The 25,091-nt window shown below is 40.1% G+C and overlaps 3 protein-coding genes across 3 annotated transcripts in view; all 3 read left to right on the forward strand.

Annotated features, from left to right (window-relative positions):
• The first annotated feature begins 621 nt into the window (after positions 1-621).
• LOC102789601 (gamma-crystallin N-A) lies at positions 622-3,104 on the forward strand. The gene is made up of 4 exons (XM_087831747.1): positions 622-691; positions 891-1,139; positions 1,541-1,686; positions 2,789-3,104. Exons 1-4 carry the CDS (start codon positions 671-673, stop codon positions 2,922-2,924), a joined length of 552 nt encoding a protein of 183 aa, XP_087687873.1. The 5' UTR covers positions 622-670; the 3' UTR covers positions 2,925-3,104.
• Positions 3,105-5,494: 2,390 nt separating this feature from the next.
• On the forward strand, positions 5,495-18,090 carry acvr2ba (activin A receptor type 2Ba). Its single transcript, XM_006792273.3, has 11 exons — positions 5,495-5,937; positions 9,258-9,465; positions 11,242-11,357; positions 11,752-11,903; positions 12,071-12,214; positions 12,349-12,492; positions 13,172-13,320; positions 13,528-13,642; positions 13,780-13,918; positions 14,158-14,288; positions 14,810-18,090. Exons 1-11 carry the CDS (start codon positions 5,886-5,888, stop codon positions 15,002-15,004), a joined length of 1,545 nt encoding a protein of 514 aa, XP_006792336.1. The 5' UTR covers positions 5,495-5,885; the 3' UTR covers positions 15,005-18,090.
• An 806-nt stretch (positions 18,091-18,896) lies between these two features.
• The window catches only part of LOC102797945 (rho GTPase-activating protein 29-like), a 30,963-nt gene continuing 24,768 nt past the window's right edge, over positions 18,897-25,091 (forward strand). The window contains exons 1-2 of the mRNA XM_006792271.2: positions 18,897-19,083; positions 19,701-20,092. Coding sequence (XP_006792334.2) covers positions 19,792-20,092 — 301 coding nt within the window. The 5' untranslated portion in view covers positions 18,897-19,083; positions 19,701-19,791. The remainder of the gene's footprint in view (positions 19,084-19,700; positions 20,093-25,091) is intronic.

Here is a 25,091-nt window from a genome sequence, read left to right on the forward strand (position 1 = left end):
GTACAAACGTGAAAAGTATCTTGTTAGAACAATAAACGTTTCACGTTATAACGTGATACACTTGTATTTTTCTTTTGCCTGGGTGGCAGCTCTACGCTTCCGTAGGTGACAACCGTGCTTTACAACCATGCAATAACTTGCATAGCATGCATAGACTGCCTGGTCTAACTCTTGGAAACATTTGTTCGGTTAAAACACGTGAGCTGCTTTGCACACACTCCTGCCATTAATTTTCATTTTAAAATAGGTTCTATCAGCACTTCAAAACAAGATGACAGATTTATTGTTTCCACTGAGCCAACCTTTCACCTCTGCTTTAACTTTCCCTCTCTGTGTTTGTTTTCCTCCCCATCTCCTCCCTCATCTGGACACAGCCCAAATATTACCCTGCAACCCCCCCGCCTCAGTATAACATCACTCTCAAAGCCCAATCAAAGCAAAATCTCTCTCCCGCTATTGTTTCGTCCTCCCGAGCCAAACTCCAATATCAGCACTGGCACATGTAAGGGAAACTGTCCATGTGGCAAAATATCTAAACCCCCCATTGTTGTGCTTTTGTTGCTTCTCTCTCGCGATACCGCCACACTCTGTGCTGTCCATATATATCTGGGAGTCCAAATTTGTCCACTCCTATACTGTGTGAGTAATTTGGAACAGCCAACAGTGGAAAATGTCTCAGTACTCAGGAAAGGTGAGTACCACAACAAGAATGCAGCCACAGATTTAGGCCAGTGTTTCACAACAAAAGTTAATCACAATCACATTCGTCTTGATGACCGGTCCAAACTCAGATGATTTTTTTGCATATCAGTTAGCTAAACTGATATGCAACATTTTTACTGTTTATTAGGAGGAAAATACTCAAATCCTCACTGTTGTTATGAATATAGATTGTCTTCTATGAGGGGAAATGTTTCACTGGGAGAAAGCTGGAGATCTGCAGCGACTGTGACAACTTCCAGGACCGAGGGTTCATGAACAGAGTGAACTCTGTCCGTGTGGAGAGCGGGGCCTTCGTCTGCTTCGACCACCCAGACTTCAAGGGCCAACAGTATATTCTGGAGCATGGAGAGTACCCTGAATTCCAGCGCTGGAATGCCCACAATGATCACATGGGATCTTGCAAACCAATCAGGATGGTAAGAGTGTGTGTGTGTGTGTGTGTGCGCGCGCGAAAGATAGAGACCCCAGGGACAGACAAATATTTGGTTGGTTAAAAAAACCAGGCAGATGGGCCCATGTGTGGCCTCATTTGTGCGCCTCTGTTGGTTCAAAGTAATAATGTTGGAACTACTTTTGCATAACAGACATCCTCAAAGAAACTTTCAGGTTTTTACATCTGATACTTATGTAATCAGCTTAAAGAACTGCACTTATATTTCATCCTCCACATGTACTAACCTTTAGATTTCTGTAGGTGCAAGTGTTTTGTGCCCACAATACAGCCTCTGTCACATAAAGGAGAAAGCCTTGGTCGTTTGCAGAGAGCTGAAGTCAAACACTGTTGACTCAGCGATCACGCATGTCATTATCCTCCCAGCATGGAGAGCACTACAGGATGGAGCTGTTCGAGGGGGACAACTTCTCTGGCCAGTGCGTGGAGCTGTGTGACGACTGCCCATTTCTCCAAGCACGAGGCCTGACCAAGAACTGCATCAACTCTATCAAGGTTTATGGAGATGGGGCGTACGTATCTTTGAGGCCATATATAGTTTTTGATTTAACTGAGAGAAGAGCGCATAAGACATGCCCTAAAATATTTTCCTTCATTATCCTTAAGTAATGAACTAAACCTTTGTGAAACTGGCCACTTTCGACTGACCTGTTACAAGGTCATTTCACACAATATATATTTTCCCACTTGCCTTGTGTTGTACTTAACAAGGCAGATAGTTCCATAAACAGATGTAAGCACAAATACATATAATCTGTATTAATTTTCTGTAGGCGTAGAAAGCAGACAGGTTGGGTTAAAAGAAAAACAAAGGCTAGCATTCAGAGAAAGTCCAGTCTGGCTTATGTGCAGGGCAAACTTTTCTAGGTGCCAGACCAATGACCAATGTGTTGCTCCGTATTAAACCTCACACATAAAAAATTTACAGTCTTTAACAGTGTAACAGCAAAACAGATGTTTTCATCATTTTAATAGGGACTACTTCTTTGGCGGAAAGCAGACTTGTTAAAAAACACTGACTTAATACAGAAAAAATAAAATAAATATTAAAGTAAAGGTGGGAAATAAGTTGAACATAGTTATCTTGAATGCCAGTCTTTAAAAATAGAGAAAAAAGAGAGAAAATTAATTTACTGTGGATCAGAAAAAGAGCAATGTTTGACTGTATTTTCACATGTAATTGCTCAATATTTTTGAGGTCTCAGAGGTGGGGCATTCTGGGGCTTTAACAACAATGTTCTGAGGTTCCAAGTCAGCGAAAGGGCCTTTGATAGAGACCAATTAGGGTGTCTGTTTCTCCCACTACTTATACGCTGCCAGTTGTCTCTTCAGTGTTGGTGTTTTATTGGAGGCACCATTACACAACAAGTATTACATTAGAAAGAGTCTATCTCAAAGCCAGACTTCTTGAAGCCTCAGCAAATCCAAGCAAAACTATCTACACCGACTGATCTCAGCAAAAGCAAAGAAGAAAATGTGTTTTTATGTTTTTAATCTTTAAACATCAACCAAATTAGAATACTGCCTGAAACTGTTTAGTAAGCTGATTTTCTTTGCACTAATTTATTACATGTTTGATCCATTTGCTCTTATTTATTCACTGCTACTGAACAGGTGGGTGTTGTACGAGGAGCCTAACTACCGTGGTCGCATGTACGTCGTGGAAAGAGGAAACTACTGCACCCACATGGAGTGGCAGGCTGAGAACCCCAACATCCAGTCTATTCGCAGGGTTGCAAACTACTTTTAAAACCATCTCGCTATCGCTGTCAGTGTGACTGCAGGGAATAGATCGACTACACTGTCAAGTCATCTCACACGTGGCTCTGTGGGGCGATAATAAAGATGAAGAAAATGTTTGGCACTGCTTGTTGTTTTATTTTTGTACTGAATTATTTAAAGGTTCAAATAAAGTAGTGATCCTACAGCATCTTCAATCTTACTTCCATTTATTGTTTTCTTCTATTAATGCACACTCTTTGTGCAGCTCCCAACTTAACCATCGCATTTCATTGTAGACATGGCTACAGGCTATGATTCAGGTAATTGCTTTAAGTGCTGTGCTTTCCCGTATACTAATGGATCCATTGCAAAGTTAAGATATCCTGAATACCACTCCCACGCAGATTAATAGATGTATGTGAATTTTATTTATCCAGGGGGGCAATTAAATGGTTGTAATAGTTTGAAAAAAAGAACTTACTGCCTGATAATCAACTATAGAAAACGCTCTAATGAAAATGTCCAGTCTTTTGGCACCTACACAGGTGAATGGTCTGCAGAGTCAGCACTGAACAGGAGAAACTGTGTGTCCTTCCTACATATACAGTGTATAAATCAAAAGAGAAAGAGAGATTCCGCACAGGGCGGCAAAGCAGCTGTGCCTGCACTCGGGAGCTCTGCTACCACCTAGTGTCATCTATCTATTTTACTGCGGAGTATTGACACTCCGCTCAGGGTGATCTAAGGATCGTGGCATAATTAACACCTGAAATTAATCTGCTACATGCTTTGTATGAGGTGTATGCGACAATTAAAAAATCCAAAAACAGAACAGGAAACACAATTTCCAGTATAAACCTCTTTTTTTTTAACCTTGTAAATTAATCTGACAATGCACATCACATATCCAATGTATTTTATGCCATCTACAATGCAACACAATAGGTGAAAGGCTAGTATACTTAAACGGATATGTAATTAACAGTCCTTTGTAACACTGTGAGCTCATAGTTCCATGCTTTTAATGTGCCACTGCATCATTTCCCACATGTTCTCATTCTTCTACAAATGTCACACCAGGGCTGTGGCCGCTGGACCTTTAATGAGCACTCATGTGCTTTCTCTTCCAACTGTCATGACAACAGAACATCTATCTTTACAAGGTTTCGCTCTTGGCCTCTATTGAGTTACAGGGTCAATACAGGATAGCTTAATGAGGAAATGCTTTGTCTTGAGTTACACTGAATTGGACTAGTTTAAGGGCGATTACCTATGGCTAACCCTATTCCTAAGCCATTTGCTGCATAAATTGGCTGAGTGTCACCAACATGCCATTAGTCAGAATGTCAAAGTAGGAGAAAGAGTGGAGGGGCCGCCGTGGAAGGCTTAATGGCATTTTAACAATGTCGCTGTTGATCTTCTGTGATGATGGGACTATTTATTTTGCACAAAAGACCTCAATTTTTAAAAAAGTGAGCCTTAAAGGCTTGGAAGGAAACTATGCACCTTACTATTAATACACCTTGACTACTTGCTCTAATGGAGGCACACGTTTCCTTTTAAGTAGGGAGTTCATAAAAGAGAAGCTGGATAAGCAATGAACTTTAATCCTTATGAGGGAAATACTTCTCAACTGTCTGTTGACTGGGAAAGTTAATGAACTGACTAATCCTTTGAGACAAAAACATGTAAGATCACAGATTGATGGTGTTAAACAATAACATTTTAACATGAGCTATTGGTAGAATATCAGATTTGAACACTGTGGGAGATTATTGTCACACACTTTAAAAAAAGAAAAAAAAGGGCTTGCCAGTACATTATGTAGCACGGTTGGCTCTGTCTTGGTAGCTCTATATATTATATATCTTATATTTAATAGTGTGTGATGGTACAATGAGTAATTAGAACGAATGCATTTTAAACAGCATTTATGGTAACGTGCTATTCCAAATTAGGTCAGCTATTTTTAGCACCGCAACTTATGCATAAAAGATCATACAGACAGAATTTATTTAAGTACTTGTGGGGCTGCAAAAGCTATTTGTCACACTGACACAGAGGACGACGTGGTGTATTATGCATACAGCAAAAAGAGATAATTCTGCATTTGTACAAGCTTCCTTTCACATTCCTAAGCATTAGCTATTAATCCTCAATTTTAAAAAAAATCTTTGAAAAAGTCCACACACATTGCATTCTCACCTATACCTTCGATTGGATTAATCAATTAGCCTTGGAATAATTATGATTATGGTTTAAATGCGAGGCTGTCTGTTAAGAACCAAAGAAGCGGTGGGTTTAAACCAAACCCCGACCGCAGAAAGTGCAAGTCTTGTATCGGCTTCGATTCGGGACACACACCGACGTGGAAAACACACCTCTCTCCTGCATTTGTATTTCTGACGTGATATGTGTAAAAAAAAAAACAATAAAAAATGTGATAGTTATCGACAGGAAGCAAGAATAAAGTCATTTCAGGCGTGTATCTGCGGTGTCGCGTTAAGGTCACTCGCTGGCTGCCTGAATTCCCCTCTTTGTGTTTATACATCCGGGTTTCCCTGTTTGCAGCCCATTCCCCATTTAGAAGCCATTTTGGACACAGATCAGTAACATGCATGTAAACCCCGACCGACCTCCCGACGCAGCGGTGCTACTATTCAAGTGAATAACCTTAAAAAACAACGAGCTTCCATTTCGGGTGTTTTATCGGCTTCCTATTCGGGTTTTGGATCCACTTCCGACGCGAAATGAAGCACCTATTAATGGAATAACAACCTGGCAGTCAATTAATCGCCCCTATCTTTTCTTGCAACATTGTTGCAGCGTCGCGGCTATTGACACGCGCTGTGGCCGTGGTGGTTTAGGCTGCTGGAGGGACCGGAGGCCTGTGGTCGTTTTGATCCTGGACTGATGTTTTGGGCCACCTGAGTTTTAATGTTCGCGACGGAAAGCGGGGGAAATCTCTGCCCTGTATTTAAAGCGGAACATGTCTTTTTCATGGCTGACTTGTTCACTTCTTCTGGGAACTTTATGCGCAGGTAAGCCGCCGTTGTTGGTCCCGAATTTGCAACAGTTTAGTCGAACAGTTCGCCGCGATTATTTTCATTTTTTTTCGTGGGAGTGTGAGTAATTTGTTCGCGTTTGAAATTTCGACCCGCGAACGAGTCCGCGGTTGCGAGTTGTTTAAACTTTGTTGGCAGCTCGTTCAGCTGGGATTTTTATTTCCCCTCTACAACCATAATCGCCTTTTCTCCGTTTAGCCCCCTTAAAGAAAAATATGTCACACTCGGGATTTTCCCTCATTTAAACGCTCGAATCACACGTAGTATTTTCACAGGAGAATATATCTTATTATTATTATTTTCTTTATTGTACATGTATCCAAATTTGAAACTGTTGCTCCTTCGCTGTGGCAGGAATAGAAGGCAGCAGCTGCATCAACATCCTGAAACCTTATAGGCTACCTCTCAGGTCTGCACTCTTGTTTGTGGTTACGGGCTCAACAAGAACCTTCTCCAAACACTCTTCCCTCTGTAAGGATTTGTATGAATCGTTGGCGTTTGATTTGGAGAGACGGCAGCTGTTGTCACAAGTCAGGTCTTTGTCGTGAATCGAGGTTATTGTCTCCCACTGCTGAAGTCTCCACAGGGTTTGACTTGGTACCACGTGAAATTGAGCATGAGGGTTGTTTTTTTTCTTTTGTTTGTCGTTTTTTTGCCAGCGTTTTTGAGCCCATATGGATAATTTTTAATGTCCCAAAACGCATGTGACCCCTCTTCCTAAGCTAGGTATCGCGTCTGTGACTGAACAGAGGGCTTTGAAACAATAATTTCCACTTTAGTTTTTTTTTTTCTCGAACTGTAATAAAAATTTAATTGAGGCACAGCTTTCTCTTGTGTGCCAGCAGCACTGTGGCTAATGTCTTTATGGTTAATAGATTAGGACTGGCTGTGTACAGTAAGCTGCTTCTGCGGAATTCATGTTGTTGTGGTGTAAAAGCTCAGTAAGTGACAGAGGGAGGGGGTTGGGGAATGATATTGTAGTAAAAGTCCTCGCGGATCATGTGACCGCAGATATCAGAAATGCCATTTCGATTCAATGAAGCGTTGAGCATCGCTGCTGTGTTTTATCCTTTGCTACCTTGCTTACTTCCAACCTTTTTTATAATGACTGCGATCTTTGGCCACTGTGTGCATTGCCTAGTTCTTATAATGAAGTCAGTTGTGTGCTGCTGAACAGCAATATGTATGCATGCGTGCCTCTGAGTGTGTGTGTAATGGGTTAGTGGGGGTAATATTGGGGGATGGGCAGGCTCCTATAGGCAGGGATTTAAAGAGACAGGCACCTTTTTTTTTTTTTTAAACCCTCCCCCCGCTGAACAAAGATTAGGCATGGATGTCCAAGCTAAATTGTGACTAACATGTACTCCATGTTGTCTGCTTTTGTGTTTGCCACAAACCCAGTTAGGTAAACAATTATTAGGACACGGGACACATATTTGATAAAATTTGCCTCTTTGCAGCACCACAGTTTGTTTGAAACGAAGCAATCTGATACAGCTGGAGTTAGAGTTTCAGCTTTAAATCAAGGGGTTTAAAAAGAGTGATTGCATTTACAATTTTTATTTGATTTTTTTTTTTTTTTTACATTTTCACAGCCTCAGAAGTAACTCAATAATTAACTGGTAAGACTTTTGATGTCCATAGTTATAGTATAGCTGCTCAGAGGAACTCTCAATTTACAAACCAAAGAGGTGTTAATGCAAATAAAGGAGCCCATTATTTGGCTGACAATAAATAAATAAATACAACGGGGAGTAACTTGAAGAATTGTGGGTGGGAATGAGAATTGGGTCGAGAAAGAAAGGATGCGCTAGGCAACAGGAAAAAGTCATGCAAGACTATGAGTGACAGTTAAAGTGTTTGACTTCTTTTGTTTTTGAAGATTTTTTGATTCCAACATCCGGCCATCGAGCTGGGTGTAGGACTCAAGAACAGAAAGGTCATTGAGAATTCCATAACAAATTTCCCAGCTTTAAACAAAAGCCTGGAAAGTTTTGGAACAAAACTCTTTGGACAGATAAAGCCAAACGTTTACTGGAATGATGGTAAGAGAAGAGGATGGAGAAGAAGGAGGCATCTGTCAAATATGGTGGAGATAGTGAACATATCATGCTGCCAGTGAAATCGAGTTGGTATTTGTTCATAGATATACTATAGAAATAAATTTTACACTGAAATTCAGTCAAGTGACTTTGTGCTGTGGAAGTCATTGTGTAGCAGAATAACAGTGAGCTGAAATGTGTTGCAGAAGCAAGCTCCTTAAGATTCATGTTGATTTCATTCACATGATCTCAGCCCAACTGGGTGTGCTTTTCACTAAAGATAAAAACTGAAGGCCAAAATACCCACAAACAAGCTAAAACTGAAGGTGGCTGTAGTCAAGGCCAAGTGAAGCATCTAAGGAAGGAAACCTGCTCAGTATTTGGTGTTGTCCATGGATTCCAGACTTCAATGAGTACAAGTTTTGTGCAAGTACTGGTAAAAACGAATCCTTGCATGTTATAATTGTTTGTTCAGCTACTTGAAAATCAAGACCATGTGTTTAGAAACAAAAACAAAACTTAATTCATAACAGGTTAGTTCAATATTTTATTAAACCCCCTGAAAATCTGAGAGTTCACACTTGAGTCACACCTAGATTGCTTCCTTTCAAATCCATCGTGGTTTGGTAAAGAGACATAATTACTGAAAGTAAGTCACCATCCAAATAATCATGGAACAAACAGGCTGCACACGTCTAACATGAAATCCAAGAAGAGAAATGAGAATAATGCCTTTTCATTAAATCATTCACCACTTGGAGACTGACAGCTATTGTAAAAAAAAAAAAAAAAAAATTACTGTAGTTTATTTTCTTTAGTGTTTCCTGTCAACGCTCTCAAAGAATGTCTTATCGGTCTTTCCAGATGCGTCTGTAGTCTTTATCTATAGAAAAAGAATGCCGACGTATTCATGCTGCGATTCTTTACCACAGCAGGGCATATCATTGTTTTATAGCTAATTGAATTCTGTAATTTTCCCCTTCTTCTTTTTTAACTTTTTACTCTCTGAAAAGATCTTAGTTAATGTGATTATGCCGAACTTCTATTCAGCACAAGTTTCTTAGCCCACAGGAACTCCCTTTTTACTACAGAGAGCTCCCAAACTTGGATACGTGCCAGAGTGACGATGGAGGCTCTGCTCAGCGATGTTTCATTGTGGCACGGAGCGGAGCCTGTGCCATATGTCTGTGCTTCCGCCATTGAGTTTCGATTCATTACGATGTGAGCTGACTGAGACTTTTCTGTCATTCTCAGGGTACAGTCTTGGCGAAGCGGAGACCCGGGAGTGTGTGTACTACAACGATAACTGGCGTTCGGAGAGGACCAACCAGAGCGGCTTCGAGCGTTGCGAGGGGGAAAAGGACAAGCGTCTGCACTGTTATGCCTCCTGGCTCAACTCCTCAGGGACTATCAAACTGGTGAAGAAAGGCTGCTGGCTGGATGACTTCAACTGCTATGACAGGTCGGATAACCGTGCGAGGTCATTCGCTGCTGCGAATTTGCATTTATATTTCATGTACCTGGCTCGCATCCAGACTGACGACTGACTGACATTGAGGACAACAGAAAAGGTTCCCTCAGTACCTGCATATAGTTCAGTGCATCTTTTTGTGCCCCTCTGTCGCTTTGCACTGTTAAAGACCAATTTAAAAAACCATTCGGCCTCGTGATCTCGCAGAGCAGGCAACCAGCTCATGCTCTTTGAATGTTTAATGGATGTTTTTCATTTAGCCTTGTGATGTTTTAAAAGGTGAATAACAGAGAGAAACCATGGGAAAATATCAGTTGCATGCCATAAAAGCAACCACGTATAACAAGAAAAGGAGATTAACTGTGGTCCAGTTTCATATTGCTTAAGGTGCTGTCAAGCAGTCAACCATACAGGTATACTGAGACAATTTTCTTGTGCATGAAGAATAAGATATATTCAGATATTTATATTAGCCATTTATCCAATTCAAGCTCACAGATATTCATCTTTAGACTGCTTGTTTTGTTTGACTAGTTGGCAAAAACTAAAACACATTCACTGTAGAATGATATAAATGTGAGAGCAGTGGCAAATATAGATATTAAGAAGCAGATGCCAGGTAATTTTTAGCAAATCATTTCCAAGTATGGGTGTTTGTGTCGGGGAAAGTTCTCTGCAGCCAACACATATTTTGTGCAAAAGCCAGATAGCCTCTGTGAGCAGTGCAGCACACAGTTCAGCTCGATGATGGCAGATACATACTGTGACACGAGGCCACTCAGGATTTTGTACGTGAGGAGGAGAATTTAAAACGAGCCTTTATCAGAAGTCGGCATTGAACTGAGTGCCGCAATCAAACTTTCCAGTTATTAACATGCTATCCACAGCCTTTCCAACAAGCTGGGGTCCTCATGTGGCATGGAAAGGGGAGCTGGAGAAAAGAGAGCTGCGATAATTGATCCTACATGACACAACTGTGTGTGTGTGCTTTAAAATGTGTATTTTATGTGGCTTTTATTATCCTTTCTAATACTTTGGCATAATTTGCTAGATTAATGTACAGATGTTGTGAGTTGCCAAATGGCAATTAAGTGACTATTTCACTCAGTGTTAGTGTGAAATTTGAACATTACCAACATGTGACTAAAAGCTAGAGTGGCATATGTAGAAATTGTAGGTTTAGATACAAGATGCTGAAATCTTCATTTACCCATGAGCTGCTGAGGGTAATTACAATAGAACCTGGGAAAAAAAATACATTTGCTGGTCAATTTAATCTGTGTGAAGCGCCATAAAATGATTGTAGTAATTGAAGAGCAATGGAGCAGGTGGGGGATTTTGAGTACATGAACATTTAGTGTCAATGGTTAATGGGAGGAATATGCAGATGCATAAAGGGTGAGAAATCCTGTGATTCCTCGGAATTGGGAACATCTGCTGTCTTAAGAGGAGTGAAAAGATGAAAAATTGGCTGTAAAAATTGTTTTTTTTTCCACCCAAAACACAAAAACTCTATAAATGTAGTCTTTGCTGCCTTATATTTGTTTATACCAGTACAAGTAACCAAGGTGAAAATGTACATTAGTTAATCTGTGGCAATATCCGATCCAATGATTAGATTGCGTTGTCTTAGAGTTAATATACAGCAAATACATGAAAACCATAGACTGACACTACTAAACTTTAACAGCCAATAATGATATCAGAAAATGTTTTTGTCCGTTGGGTCTAGAACAGTAACGTTGATGCGCCATCTGTTGTTTTTAGGCAAGAGTGCGTCTCCATGGAGGAAAACCCTCAGGTCTTCTTCTGCTGCTGCGAGGGCAACTACTGCAATGAACGATTCACCCACCTTCCCGACTTGATTGGCAGTGGCAACCGAGGTGAGTGGCAAATGCATCGTATAGATAGTAAAGATCTCTTCTTTCCCACTGTGATTATTAGGAGTGAATCTGTGCATTTCAATGAGACTGCAAATCTCATTAATATTAATAAATGACGCCATATTTAAGAAGGGGCTATTGGATTTGACCGATTTTGATTATTGGGAATGTATATGTGTGATTCTTCTGGTTCTGGCTTTTTAATCGAGTGGGATAAAACAAAAATTAATCTCTATGTCAACTAATTTCTCAGCTTAGAATTGATGTCAGGCAGTCTCTTACCCTGCCCATTGAAAATCAGCTCTCACAGCCTGTGAGGGACAAACGTGATGCTTAACATATCTTATGTGTCATAAGGCTGACATGCCGTAATTATTCTGTACCTCCTTGACAGTGAAAATCCAGCCTCCACCCCGAGTACCTTCCCTGCTCAATGTGCTGGTGTACTCCCTGCTGCCTCTCTGTGTGCTGTCCCTGGCCCTCGTTCTGGCCTTGTGGATGTACCGCCACCGCAAACCTCCCTACGGCCATGTAGACCTGAGCGAGGTGAGACGGGCTATGCTCATCTTAGTGTGAGACTTGTAAGGCCATCAGTAATGTAGTCCTGACAAGGATGGAGTGCTTGTCACTTTATTGTTGAAATTGTTAATGTTTTGAGGTGGATTCAGCAGTAGAATAAGACGTTTTTATTTATTTTTATTTTTTCTGTTCAGGATCCAGGGCCAGCTCCTCCATCTCCCTTGGTGGGTCTGAAACCATTGCAGCTTCTAGAAATCAAAGCTAGGGGGCGCTTTGGTTGCGTTTGGAAGGCCCAGTTAATGAATGAATATGTTGCTGTTAAGATCTTCCCAGTTCAGGTATGTCATTCATTCTGGCTTAAAAATATTAGTCATATGCTTCAGTGTATGAAGAGACGCCTTTTTGTTTTTGACCTCCAGAATGCTTCTTTGCATCTTCAAGCTCTAAAAATAACTCTGGTTTGTGTTTACAGGATAAGCAGTCATGGCAAAATGAGCGCGACATATTCTTGACTCCGGGGATGAGACATGAAAATATCTTGCGTTACATCGCTGCAGAGAAGCACGGAGCCAACATGGAGACGGAGCTGTGGCTTATCACAGAGTTTCATGAAAGGGTGAGAACATATTCTGTCTACATACAGAATGCACACAGACCGATATAGTAACCCCAAAGCAAGTTTATGGTGAGGTATACGGCTTTTATGTCGACTAGTACCGCTGGAGGTTTTCCAATATTGAGCGAGCCTCTCTGTTTACCTCAAAACAAGAAAGAGAATCGCAGCCTTTATTAAAAAGAAGATTTCACCACATATGTCTGATCTGCTGTTCCAGTAAATCCAAAAGCAGCATATCAGGCAGTGCTGCTTAAACTTAAGACGGTTTGTTTTTTAAGCGTGTAGCTTAAAACGTTTGTATTTGATGTCAGATATTGCAAGATGTTGTGCGTTTGCAGTGATGCTGATATATGAGGACACAATAATTATAAACACAAGTGGGACTGATTGTTGCAGCACCTTTTTATTCTTGGTATTGATACAAACGTGGTTAGTTGGAAGCATCAGTGCATGTGTCATTGTTTTTTCAGGGTAAACGTTTAAATTGCTATTTTTGATGTTTTGAAGTATGAAATTGGGTTTCTGTTATATTCTCCCAGACTACAGTATTTGCTGTCAAATGGAAATGAAACCAATTCCTGCTCCTTGGTGGATTCAGCAACAGCTTTTCGGTTATGCCTATGCCTGGATTCATGCGCAGTTGCTAATCCTTGTTTCATAATCCTTTGTGTGTGAGCAGGGATCCTTGACAGACCACCTGAAGGGCAACACTGTGACCTGGACAGAGTTGTGTCACATAGCAGAGACCATGTCGCGCGGTTTGGCTTACCTTCACGAGGACATTCCCAGTTACAAGGGAGAGGGGCCTAAACCTACAATTGCACACAGGTAGGAAAATCAGCCTGGATTTCCTCAACTCTCGTTAGTTCACTAAAGATTAAACTGTTGCTTTTGATTTGAACAGAAATCTTAATTTACTGCTGACCTCTCCTGGTTGTACCTCATTTAATATCTTTACTATGACAGTCTTTGTCTGACTTCTGTGACTAAACCTCCCTCTAATTAAGACATTGTAATGTGAAATTAATTCCCCAGGGACTTCAAGAGCAAGAATGTGTTACTACGAGATGACTTAGCTGCAGTCATTGGTGACTTTGGGCTTGCTGTAAGATTCGAGCCAGGAAAACCTCCTGGGGATACTCATGGACAGGTATGTAATAACTTCACTGCTGTTTTTTTTTTTTTTTTTTTTTTTGTCTGCATTGGCTCTGTGATGCAATTGTTTGCAGGAGTTTCCTTCAGCTTATTCTTAAGTGGATAAAACCCCCAAATTCATTATCCGTCTAGGTGGGTACGAGGCGTTACATGGCCCCAGAGGTGCTGGAGGGAGCCATCAACTTTCAGCGAGACTCCTTCCTGAGGATAGACATGTACGCTATGGGCTTGGTGCTGTGGGAGCTGGTGTCCCGTTGCTCAGACACAGATGGTGAGTCAACATGGTGAAGGAATGTGCCTTCACATTTATAGGTGAAAAGGTCACATTGCTTGACCCCGGGCCAGTAAAGATTCGTTTTTGTTTTGTCTGCAAAGCAAATGAAGGGCAAAGCTGCAATGTGGATAAAGTTACTCTTTAAATAGTTTTGAATTTTCAGAAGTCAAAGTACTGCAGTATTTTCTTCTTCTGCGTAACACTTTCCACTCTGTTGCTTTTCTGTCCCTTTGTAGGAACAGTTGGCGAGTACATGCTGCCATTTGAGGATGAAATAGGCCAGCATCCCTCCCTGGAGGATCTGCAGGATGTGGTGGTGCACAAGAAGATGCGTCCAGTCATCAAGGACTCCTGGCTCAAGCATCCTGTGAGTAACAGAATAATAGCTACTGCAGTTTCAGCAGCAATACCAGGAAGTGGTGCATCCTTTTTTTTTTCCAGTGAAGAGCTCAATGATTTGAGGTTAAAGTTCTTTGAATCGGAATCGGAAGGTTGCCGGTTCGAGCCCCGGCTTGGACAGTCTCGTTCGTTGTGTCCTTGGGCATTTCACCCGTTGCCTACTGGTGGTGGTCAGAGGGCCTGGTGGCGCCAGTGTCCGGCAGCCTCGCCTCTGTCAGTGCGCCCCAGGGTGGCTGTACAATGTAGCTTGCCATCAAGCTACATGTGTGTGTGAATGGGTGGATGACTGGTTGTGTAAAGCGCTTTGGGGTCCTTAGGGACTAGAAAAGCACTATACAAATACAGGCCATTTACCATTTAAAATGAATAGCTCTCTGATTTGGGTTTTATATTAAAATTATGAACAGAAGATGGACAGTTTTAGTGAAAATAAGCAAATGCAACTGCCAAAAAGAAAATCCTTATATATTTTGTCTTTTGTGCGTACAGGGGCTGAGCCACATGTGTGAGACCATCGAGGAATGCTGGGACCACGACGCAGAGGCTCGACTGTCTGCGGGTTGTGTCGAGGAGCGCATCGGCCAGATCTCTAGGACAATAGGCAGCACTACCTCAGACAGCCCCATCTCTTTAGTCACGTCTCTCATCAACGAGGACCTACCTCCCAAAGAGTCCAGCACCTGAACGGGTGACACCATCTTTCACCTGAGCTCCTGACTTTTTATTTTTCAAACCCAAACTCAGCAGATTTTCGTGAATATTTAAAAAAAAAAACATATATATAAAAAAACAAAAGAAAAACAACAACAAAAAAATACATCTAGCAACTTAAATGCAGCTGCTATTTTATCCCAATACTGGTATTTTTTTCCTGTTTTTAAAGTGTGTGTGCGTGTGTGTGTTTCAAGTCGGATCCTACTAACACATCCATCTGCTGTAGTTGAAGTAGTAATAAGCTATGCGATGGGCACATTTGATAACACCCATGTGTCAAATCTTAAATGTTGTCATTACCTCATGTGTTTCTTTTGTGTTAGTCTATATTATTTTTTTCTTCTTTTTTTAAATTACCTCATAAGTTGTCATCGTCGTATTTCGCGTCGTGGTCCTGATCGTCTGCGGCCAAATGAAATGAACCTTTTTGCTCCAAACCTCAGACGACGTGCTGCACACCTCGGAGGAACCGTTTTGAGACTGTTAGACAACATAAATACATCTTCCTCAGGGGTTGAAGCTTCTCGATTTTGAAACTCTGAGTGCGCTCCCTTATTTTAAACCTGTGATTTCCTCAAAATGAAAAACGGAAAAAAAAAAAGTTTCAAAAAACAAAAACCGGAGCACAGCTGTTTTATTGTAAGGGAGGGAGCTAAATGGGAGCTGTATTGGACATTTTGGACTTGGATTTGGGGCAAGTGTCTTGTCCTCGGGGAACTACCTCTCAGGTATTCAGTAGGCTTCTTTGGAACATTTTCTCTAAGTTAAGAGCCGAGCTATTGAGCTAGCTATCATGGACATATTCCTGGATTTTTATTATTATTTTTTTTTAAATTTGTTTGAATTCAGAGTTACTCCTTTGCCAGTGCCAGGGGCATTGCTGGATGCTGTCTGAAGTTGCAATGTTACACATTCTTAATTTGAACTGTGTGAGTGAGTGTGTGAGTGAATCTGAAAATGAAATGATGTGAGATGGATAGAAAGTTTTTAAAGTGAGAGTCATGGGCCATACTTGAGTAAGCAACATGTCTGTTTTTTAATTTCCATGAGTGCGTGTTCAATAGACTCAGTCGGACACCAGTTCCCAGATACCTCAGTCACTGTATGTCATGCAAGGAGAGCTCAAATGGTTGCCTTTTGTCTCAAATGCAATGCCATAGTTGTACCATAACATGAATACCATACATTGAATGTCCGTTATGCTGCTGTGACTATTCCAGGATACTCAAGGATTTGTAGATGTACATGCATTCTTTGTTAATATAACGCTAACATGTGATTACTATCCACGATATAATGTGAGGCTAATATTCTGTTTTTGTGCGTTTTTTATTTTGACTGGGTAAGCCGTCAGGTGCTTACTCCTACAGACTGACCTCAGATATTCTGAAAAGTACCTCAGGCTTTTTCTACATGTATATCAAATTGTGTTATGTATTTTATTGTGTTTTTGGTAGTTGAGATATTTTATTGCTGGTTGGGCCTCATGTCTGTTGAGATTGAGATTTGATTTGATTTTTTTTTTTTTTTTTTTTTTTTTTAGGAGTCTGACCAGTTTTCATGGTGTTAATTCTCTACAAATCTAAAAGAAGATGGGCAGATTTATGTAAATATGGGTGTACACACAGATGGCGAACACTGCTCAGTGATTTTTGGGGTGGGTTTTTTTTTTTCCTGCTCTCTCTTTTTTTTTAATAACACAAAATCAGGGCATTAATGTTCTCATTTTGCAGAAATGGAAGAGATTTCTCAGTTCCACCTCTATATATTTAAATAATTTTTATAACCAGCCCTGCATAATATTTTTTTTTTTCTTTTGGTAGAGAGTGGCGGTTACTGATTTCAGTGAATAATGGTATCGGTCCCTCTGGATCAGAAGCTGTGTGGGTTGCACTTTGCATTATAGAGCTCAGTGTGTATATTATCAAGAACAAACAGAAAAAAACATAGATTCCTTTTGTGATTTGGCTTCCTGTTTTGAACAGTATTGCCTCAATATTAACCTGCTGATGTGATGTTCAGACTTGTTTAGTGCTAGTTTAGCCACATTGGACAACACACAGGCTCATCTGTTGTACGTTGATTAGTGCTGTGGAAAGATGGTGATTTTTAACAGTGGTCTGTAATGCTTGCCGATGTGCAGTTTTGGTAAAGGACACTAGAAAAAAAAAAATCAGTCGAAATGGAACAATTACTTAACATTTTTAAAGTGTTTGGAGATCATCGTGTTTGTACCTACATTGATCGACTGATGATGCAGCACCATTGGGAGTCATGTGAGCGGTGGCATGTGCATGGTCCGAGGGTCCAGCAATATTTATTATACAGCAATAGTCTAAGTCTATCATAGTTTAAGACATTTAAACTCAGCTGTGACTTAGCAGGTTTCTTCTGCAGATCAATAAACTACATCTCATCACACCTGGACCATGTCCTGACGGCGTGGATGCGCTAAAGTCTCCTGATAGGTTGGGGGGGAAATGCTGACGGTTGCATTTTTAATGTGAACTGAGCATGGCCCAGGTGCTTTCACGAATTGTGCCAGAAATAAAACAGCAGTCGCGTAGGGGATATCTGCTGCGGTCTGTTGTTACCTCCAAATGCTGTCTTACACCCAGCTCTTCTGAACAGAAAAACCAGTTACCTCATGCAGTACCTCATTAGTAACACTAACATGGAGTCAGCCTCATCTTCAACAAAAAGAAAAGAAAAAAATGTATCAATTATTGCGTGTGTATATATCTATATATACATATATATTTGACAAATGTAAAGGTTTTCTTCCTTTTCATGTGTGAATCCCGTGAAAGAAATCTTTTTTTGTTTTTTAAAGTTCACAGTCAACATTGTTCATTTCTTGTCGTGTGGATGGATGTTTGACTGAATTGTGTGACTTTCCCTGTTTATGTGAACTGTGTGTGTGGGGTGTATGTTGGTTGATGATTTCACTAAAACAGTACGAATGGTAATTTTATCTGTGAAACAAAATGCTTAGAAATATAAACTAGATGAGAATAGTCATCCTTTTGTATATGAAAATAAAGACAAATCTTGATTAACCATTACTGGGTAAATGGAGTTCTTTGCATGTCTCTCACCGCTTTCAATACTGTCTGTCACTTGAGACAACGAAAAGATTAAAATCAAATAGAAGTGCTGTGAATATTTAATGGTAGAAGGGGAAAAAATACGTGCACTATGCCTAAAGACTGTAAGACCGTTCAGGGTTTTTTTGTGGCTGCATAAATCCACTAGATGGCAGCAATGGTGCTACTAGTTTGAACTGGTTCATTTGCAACATTTCAAGCTCAAGAGTACAGTCTGGCTTGAGTTCAGTGTATCACAGTGAATGCTGGTATCGCTTTCCGTTAAATCATTGGCGTACATTTTAGTTATTTTTGCGGCAAAGAATAGTGGAAGAAATTAATAAATGGACGCTCACATGATTTGTAACTCTTGCAATATTGTATAATACAACAGTAAATACAAAGCGTTAAACGTCATCAAATGTTACCATGTATCGGATTCTAGGAAAAGCCAGAAAGTCACTACCGCATTCAGTCATCCGTATAATCTGGCTTCAGCTCATTCCTATAATGAGATCATATGCCTGATAGCTATTACATATTTTAGGCAAAGTAGAATGGCAAAGATTGGCTATTGTGTCCTCAAATTTGCCCTGTATCCGATAAAGATACATTACAATACCTGACATAATTAAGCCACCTCCGTTTGCGCTTCTGTGTTTGGTATCAAAACAAAACGTCCGCCAGCACATGAAGGCATCACAGAGCTATCCTTCGGAGGAATCTAGCCAATCAAAACGCGTCATGATTGTCATGTGACGAGCCGACTAGTAAATTACGATTGACTGGAGAGTTGCCGATAGTCAGCTACTTCTCGATGTACAGTTAGGCAAAGCTGACAACTTTTTGCCTTTGTTGGAGTTTGTTCGTGTCTCACGGAAATACTTTGCTGCCTTCTCCGTCTTCAATAAGCAACGTTTTATTTGGATATTGTTCCCATTATGTCAGCAAAGAGCCAAACAGGTGAGATTAGATAGCGTATTTTGGCTGTGCCAGGAATGCAGTTTATGACCCGAAGTCGACTGTTTTTACCGGGGAAGTAGCATCACTTTTTACTGTAAACTGTATGCAAAGAACCAGCACAATTTTAGTAGTTGCTAGAGTTTAAACGTCTCTTGCAAGCTTACATTGTGTTAACCTTCTTTTAACTGGATTGTTTTTTGGGGATATTTTTGTGTGTGTGAAAATGTGTGTTACTAAAGGATAACGCTGGTTTTTTTTTTTAGAACTTAACGTTACCCTAACTAGCTAAGAGCTAAACGTTGCTTCACAAAACTTTACAAAAAACTTAATTAAGTAAAAGTGTTAGCTAAAAGTGGAAAAGCAAAAGTAATTTAAAGAAATGAAAGAGTGTGAGAAAACCCCCCATTACTTTTATGAACGTTATACGTGCTGAAACTCAATAGTTTTTTTAAATATATATTTTCCCTGATATAATAATAATAATGATGATGATGATATAGATTGAGTTCCGTGGTCACTGTATATATTTTTTTGTAATATAGTAAATTGAAATAATAACAATAATAGCCCGACCTACAGATAGACATCGAGTCCACGCGTCATTCTCTGTCTTTCAGCTGTCCACGGACCAGGGCAGCGTGCTGAGTTCAGGGGTTAGCTGGCCTACTGTACCCCCAGTAAAGGGTCGCAGCTGCACTGGATGCTGGGATGCTACGGAAGGGCAGCGGCAGCAGCAGTAGTGGCGGTGGAGGCGGTGGAACAAAGCACACCCAGAGACTGCCACAGAACCTTTCCAAGACATCTACAGAACCTTTATCAGCTGGATCCAGTAAGACCTTGGATATGGGGCGCAGTTCAAAGAACCCAAACCCTCTGAGCAACATGGGCCTTACCTCCCGCCTGATGGGAGCACCCGGAGTGGATGCCCAGTATGTAATGCAGCTGGTGAATGATGTGCGGTTGTTTGCTGATGTGCTACACAACCTCAAAGAAGCTTTCCAGTATAAAGGTACGTTCAGGTAGAGCTGGAATGTGGGGGATTGTGTGGGGGCTTTGGAGGTCAGGGAACCATAAAATGACAGATGATGAAAGAAAATGCACCCTGGGCGGTAGTGCATGCGCCATTAACATCAGATTCAAGGACATTCTTGAGGTTATTTTATGATAACGTACTATTGTTAGCACCGTACCTGCTTTGCTGACAGGTACTAATCCATCAGTTATGATTTCTTTGATATCCTAAGTCACATTCAAGTGATAGTTGAGAGAGAGCATGAAAAGAAAAATAAGAGCAGGAAAGTTAGTTTTTCCAGTTACCTAAGTATCTGAAATCAAGCAGCAGTGCTGACCGATGGTCTAGAAATAAAATCTTTGCTCTTTGAACTGAGAAACTAAAACCAATAGTTAAAAGTTCTCTGCCAGCAAATTCCACTAAACACCAATTTATGTGGCATCATGTTTTCTTTGTTTGGCCAGTTGTAGCAAATTCCACACACCTAAACCTTTTTATAGCAGACTGTAGTGAATATCTTGTTTTAGAATCACTATTACTATATCACACCTTCACTAACCACAACATATAGTGGCACACAGAACTGTCCCCAGGAAGACTCTGTGCATTTCATTTGTGATATTACCTCCCAGAGTTTGCCACCATAACAGCCAAAACCACCTGTGGCATGTTAGTGTGATAACAGCCTCACGTCAGCATGACTACATACTTTATACAGAAGAATACAAGACGAGCAGAGATTAGAGCAGAAACAGGGTTTACATTCTTTCTGTTTTTCTCACTTGGCTTTGATTGCTCGGCACTTGTTTGGAGACATATACAAACACTCTGCCCACACAAATGCTCATTATTTCACACATTATAAATACTGATAGTAGCTTTCTGTGAAAGGGCTGTTAGAGCTTTTTTATAATCAGCACTTAAAAGTTTAAAGTTGTCAGTTTAATAATTAATGACTACTAATGTTAAATTGCAGATTATAAGTGTAAGATTATGTTAACCTTATCTCCTACTGTACTCCTAAAAGACACACATATGCTGGAGTACTACTGTAGCTCTGGTAAGAAGGAGTGAGTTGTTTAGCCATTCCTCTGTCTTGGGGGAGGGGGTGAAACCTCTGTGAGAGAGAGAGAGACTTGGTTCTTGTCGTGCTGAGTGTTACTCTGAACCGTCACAAAAACATTTGGGGTATTTACCTCCCCAAGAACAGCAGTGCTTATTCATCAGGTGGGATGAAATCATACCGTATGACCCCATAATGTCATTTGAATTAGTGTTTATTATTGCTGAGACACTGACATAAGCAGAATGGCAGACCAGCGCGTGCAAGATGCTGTTGCTGCAGCGTGGTTTCCTGCTCATGCAAATGTAAACAATGAGCCATTTTTAATTAGCAGTTAAGCAACAAAAAGTAACTAAAGATGGTAGGAGAAATCAAGCATTTTAGTCAATAGTTCTAGTTTAAGTAGAGGCTATGATTGGAGACAAAGAAAGACAAAACCAAACAATGCCCTTTCATTTTAATTCTAGCAAACATGAATCCAACATAGTACTAAAAACTATCTTTAAAGGTTAATAAATCTTACAATCAAAGTCTTAAGACCATTTCTTAAATGAAATGAATGAAATAGATGGATGAATGAATGGTTTACAGTAGCCCTTTATAGTGTAGGAAGATGGCTCAGCTTTTCATTTAAATCAGTTTAACCATACATATTGTTGAAAATTTGGGGACTATAAAACAATGGGTCACAACACATGCATAGACATCAGGCATTCACAAAGGTTCTTGGCCATCATCTATGTTTGTCTACTACATTGTAGCATCCCTTGTTGACTTGGTGATGAATTGCTAATCTTATCATCTTAATCTTTAAGTCCTAAAATTTGATTGGAGTTAACATATTAACAGCAGTTTCTATTTCATGAAATTGTTTAAAAAAAAAAAAAAAAAAAAAAAAAAAAATATATATATATATATATATATATATATATATATATATATATATATGACTGAACCATGAATTTACATCCTGAAATATATTCAAATCATTAAGGTTATTAAAGGGGAATGTATACTGTAATTTCTGCCTCAGTTTGAAACAGTTTTACTGTTGTGTGATTGGCAGCATGCTCTATGTGTCCTTTACATGAACAGACATACAGCCTCAGCGACAGGAAGAAGGTTTTGAGAGAGGTGTGGAGGAGGTTAGCGAAACGCGTGTTGTCTCTTCTGTTATTCTGCTTTGTTGAGCACTCTGTGTGTGTGTGCGTGTGTGTGTGTGTGTTTTCTCTCTCTGAAAGGTGTGCAACCTGTTGAGATCTTGCAAGCTTTTATTCCTGTTGCAAATAGGCATCAGAGTCCCATATTTCCACTTATAGAGCAAATGTTAGTTTGGAATACACTTAATTTTCCACTAAGCTCACACCATACTTCCAAGAGGCAACACATTAGCATACAGCATGTTTGGTTGGTGGAAACCCGCAGAGACTATCCATGGCCATAAGTTTGAGTTAACTAGACCACCCACATACACACCATGAACTTAACATCTAATGTTTCTCCATAAATAGATTGTCGTGAACATTTACTCTTTGTATTATAAGTGGGCTTTCAGTTACAATGCTCACAAGAATGGTTAGCTAGCAGTAATCAAGCTGTCAAAGAATATGGTCTAAGAAAAGCATGTGAGGGTGAGTGACCCTTGATTGAGTCGGTGACCCCTGTCCCCATCCTTCTTTTATCCCTAAATTCCCTCTATCCAATCTCACAGCCTATAATCAATGAACCTTATTGTGTTCTCCCTCTACACAATACTCATAATTGTGTTATGATCCTGATGTAATTGTTGAACTCTAACATTAGAGTTGATTCGCCTGAAATTGTAAGTAGTGAAATGTTAACATGTAATTTCAGTATATTGTTTCGCCCAAATCTTTGCTAAAAAGAAAGGTTGAGAAATTATATAGTGAAATCACATATAACCCCTTCATGTGATTGTTGTCTGTGTTGAGTCAATTTCCTTTTGATAGAATATTTCTGCACATCTGGTGAGGATGAATGGCCTTTATGTCAGTATTAGAGCATTTAATAGTGTGAATGTAGTGCACAGTACTGCAGGGCCAACATTAAAATGCAATGAAAGTGTCAGGGAAGGTTCTTCATTGTTACGTTTCCATTTTTGTCTGTATTCAGCTGCAAAAGACAGTTTGGTTAATAGTTTTAATCAGCATGAAAAAGGAGTCCTCTGCACACAGCCTAGCTGCTGTCCCCCTCCCATCCCCCCGCTCTCCTGCATGCTCTGCATTCCTTCTGAACAAATGTTCACTTGTAGCTATAGTGCCTTCAATAGACTACTGGAAGGTGCGAAGCACATTAATGATAAAAACCTTGCAAAATAAATACACTTTAAATTTGAGGCCACGGTAACTATTCATAAAGTATATAGCAAAGCTTGTCGTGAAATTACAGTTATAGTAAAAAAGGAAGAATAATAACCTGCTTTAAAGGGAGTAAAGAAGTATTTCGCTGAATGAATGTCACATGTTGGGCAACAAGCTTGATAGCATTTCATATCTTTTCTTTTGCTTTTAGAATTTCACACTAAAATATCTGTTTTTGTTTTTTGTTTCTTGATTTTTCTTTCTTTCTTTTTTTCCCCTCAAAATGTTGAAATTGGTGACGGAGCTCACTACTTTGTCCTTCGTCAAGCCAAAACAATTTTAGGAATGTGTGTTTAGAAGTATCCATTGTAAGTTCGGGATATTGGGGCTTAACGGGATGAGGTTTTAATTTTAAACGTCTCTTATGACAACAGCAGATATGCATCGGAACAGGATACAAAATATTATTTCCTTACAGTTTTCTTTGCTCAAGAGAGTCTGTGTTTCTTATTTTATTATTTTAGCCTCAGGTGCAGAAGAATTTCACACCAGTACCTACCCAGTTGCACATCATGGTAGATTAGACATCTTAAATCGAGGAGCCTAAGCATGAGCTTAAGAGTTTATTTAGTCATTGTATGGTTTTCATTGTACAGTGAGTTTGTCCAAAGATAAACTAAAAATGATGTTCTTCACACAATCTAGTTCTTTGTAAGAAGAGGATTTAAATGTCTTTAAATGAGGAAGAACTGAACAGAACATAGGCCTGTGAGTCAGCTAGACTCATAAGCCCATGTTCAGCTATTAAAACTGTTGGTGTCATCATGACACTCTGATAAGATCTGGCTGCACTCCAGTTAAGCTGCATTGTTCTGTGCCTCACTGTACCAGCCTGTAACTGTGTTGTTGTCTAAAGGAGCAAATGTTCACTGTTGTGCATGACTTGTTTAACTTGATGCAGACCGTTAGAAGCAGTTAGAAGGAGTTTTTTTTTTCTTGAATGTTTTTCTGCTCAGAATGTTTTGTCTTGAGGTTAAAAAAAGGTTAAAACTTTGTCAGTGGCTCTCAGAAATGTTCTGTCTTTATCACTGAGCAGGGTCATAAGACTAAATACTGGCATTTGTTTTACGTCTATACCTTTATTTTTGATTTATTTAGTGATTATAAAGCCACTGTGGGGGAAAAAAACAGCAATAGCTTCCACAAATATCCTTTTTCCCTCACTCATACACACACACGTAAGTGCTCCTGTGCCAACCGAAGTGGCCACTTGCAGGTGGCGCCTTCAATTGAGAGAAAAGCTGAAATCTACCACATAATGGTTTAATGGCCTGCTGCTCTTAGTAGAAAGAAAGGCTAGAATTGTTGGGCAGTAACTTTCCCCTGTGATGCTGAAGGATGTTTTTGTGCAAGCTTGTGGTTGGGGTGTGTTTCCTGGGGTGGGATTTATGGTTATGGGCTGTGGATGTTTGTGTAGGACAGTGGTCATGGAGAGTGCTAGATTAGGCACTGGAGCTTCTGCTAGCAGGGGATGTTACTGCTGGTGATTGGGTCAGACTCTTGAAATTTACAGCTGTGGGACAGGAGACAGGCTTGCAGCAGTGAATGAGCC

Source organism: Neolamprologus brichardi, chromosome 18 (genome assembly GCF_056152115.1).
Source record: "Neolamprologus brichardi isolate AB-2024 chromosome 18, ASM5615211v1, whole genome shotgun sequence".
Classification (NCBI taxonomy): Eukaryota; Metazoa; Chordata; class Actinopteri; order Cichliformes; family Cichlidae; genus Neolamprologus; species Neolamprologus brichardi.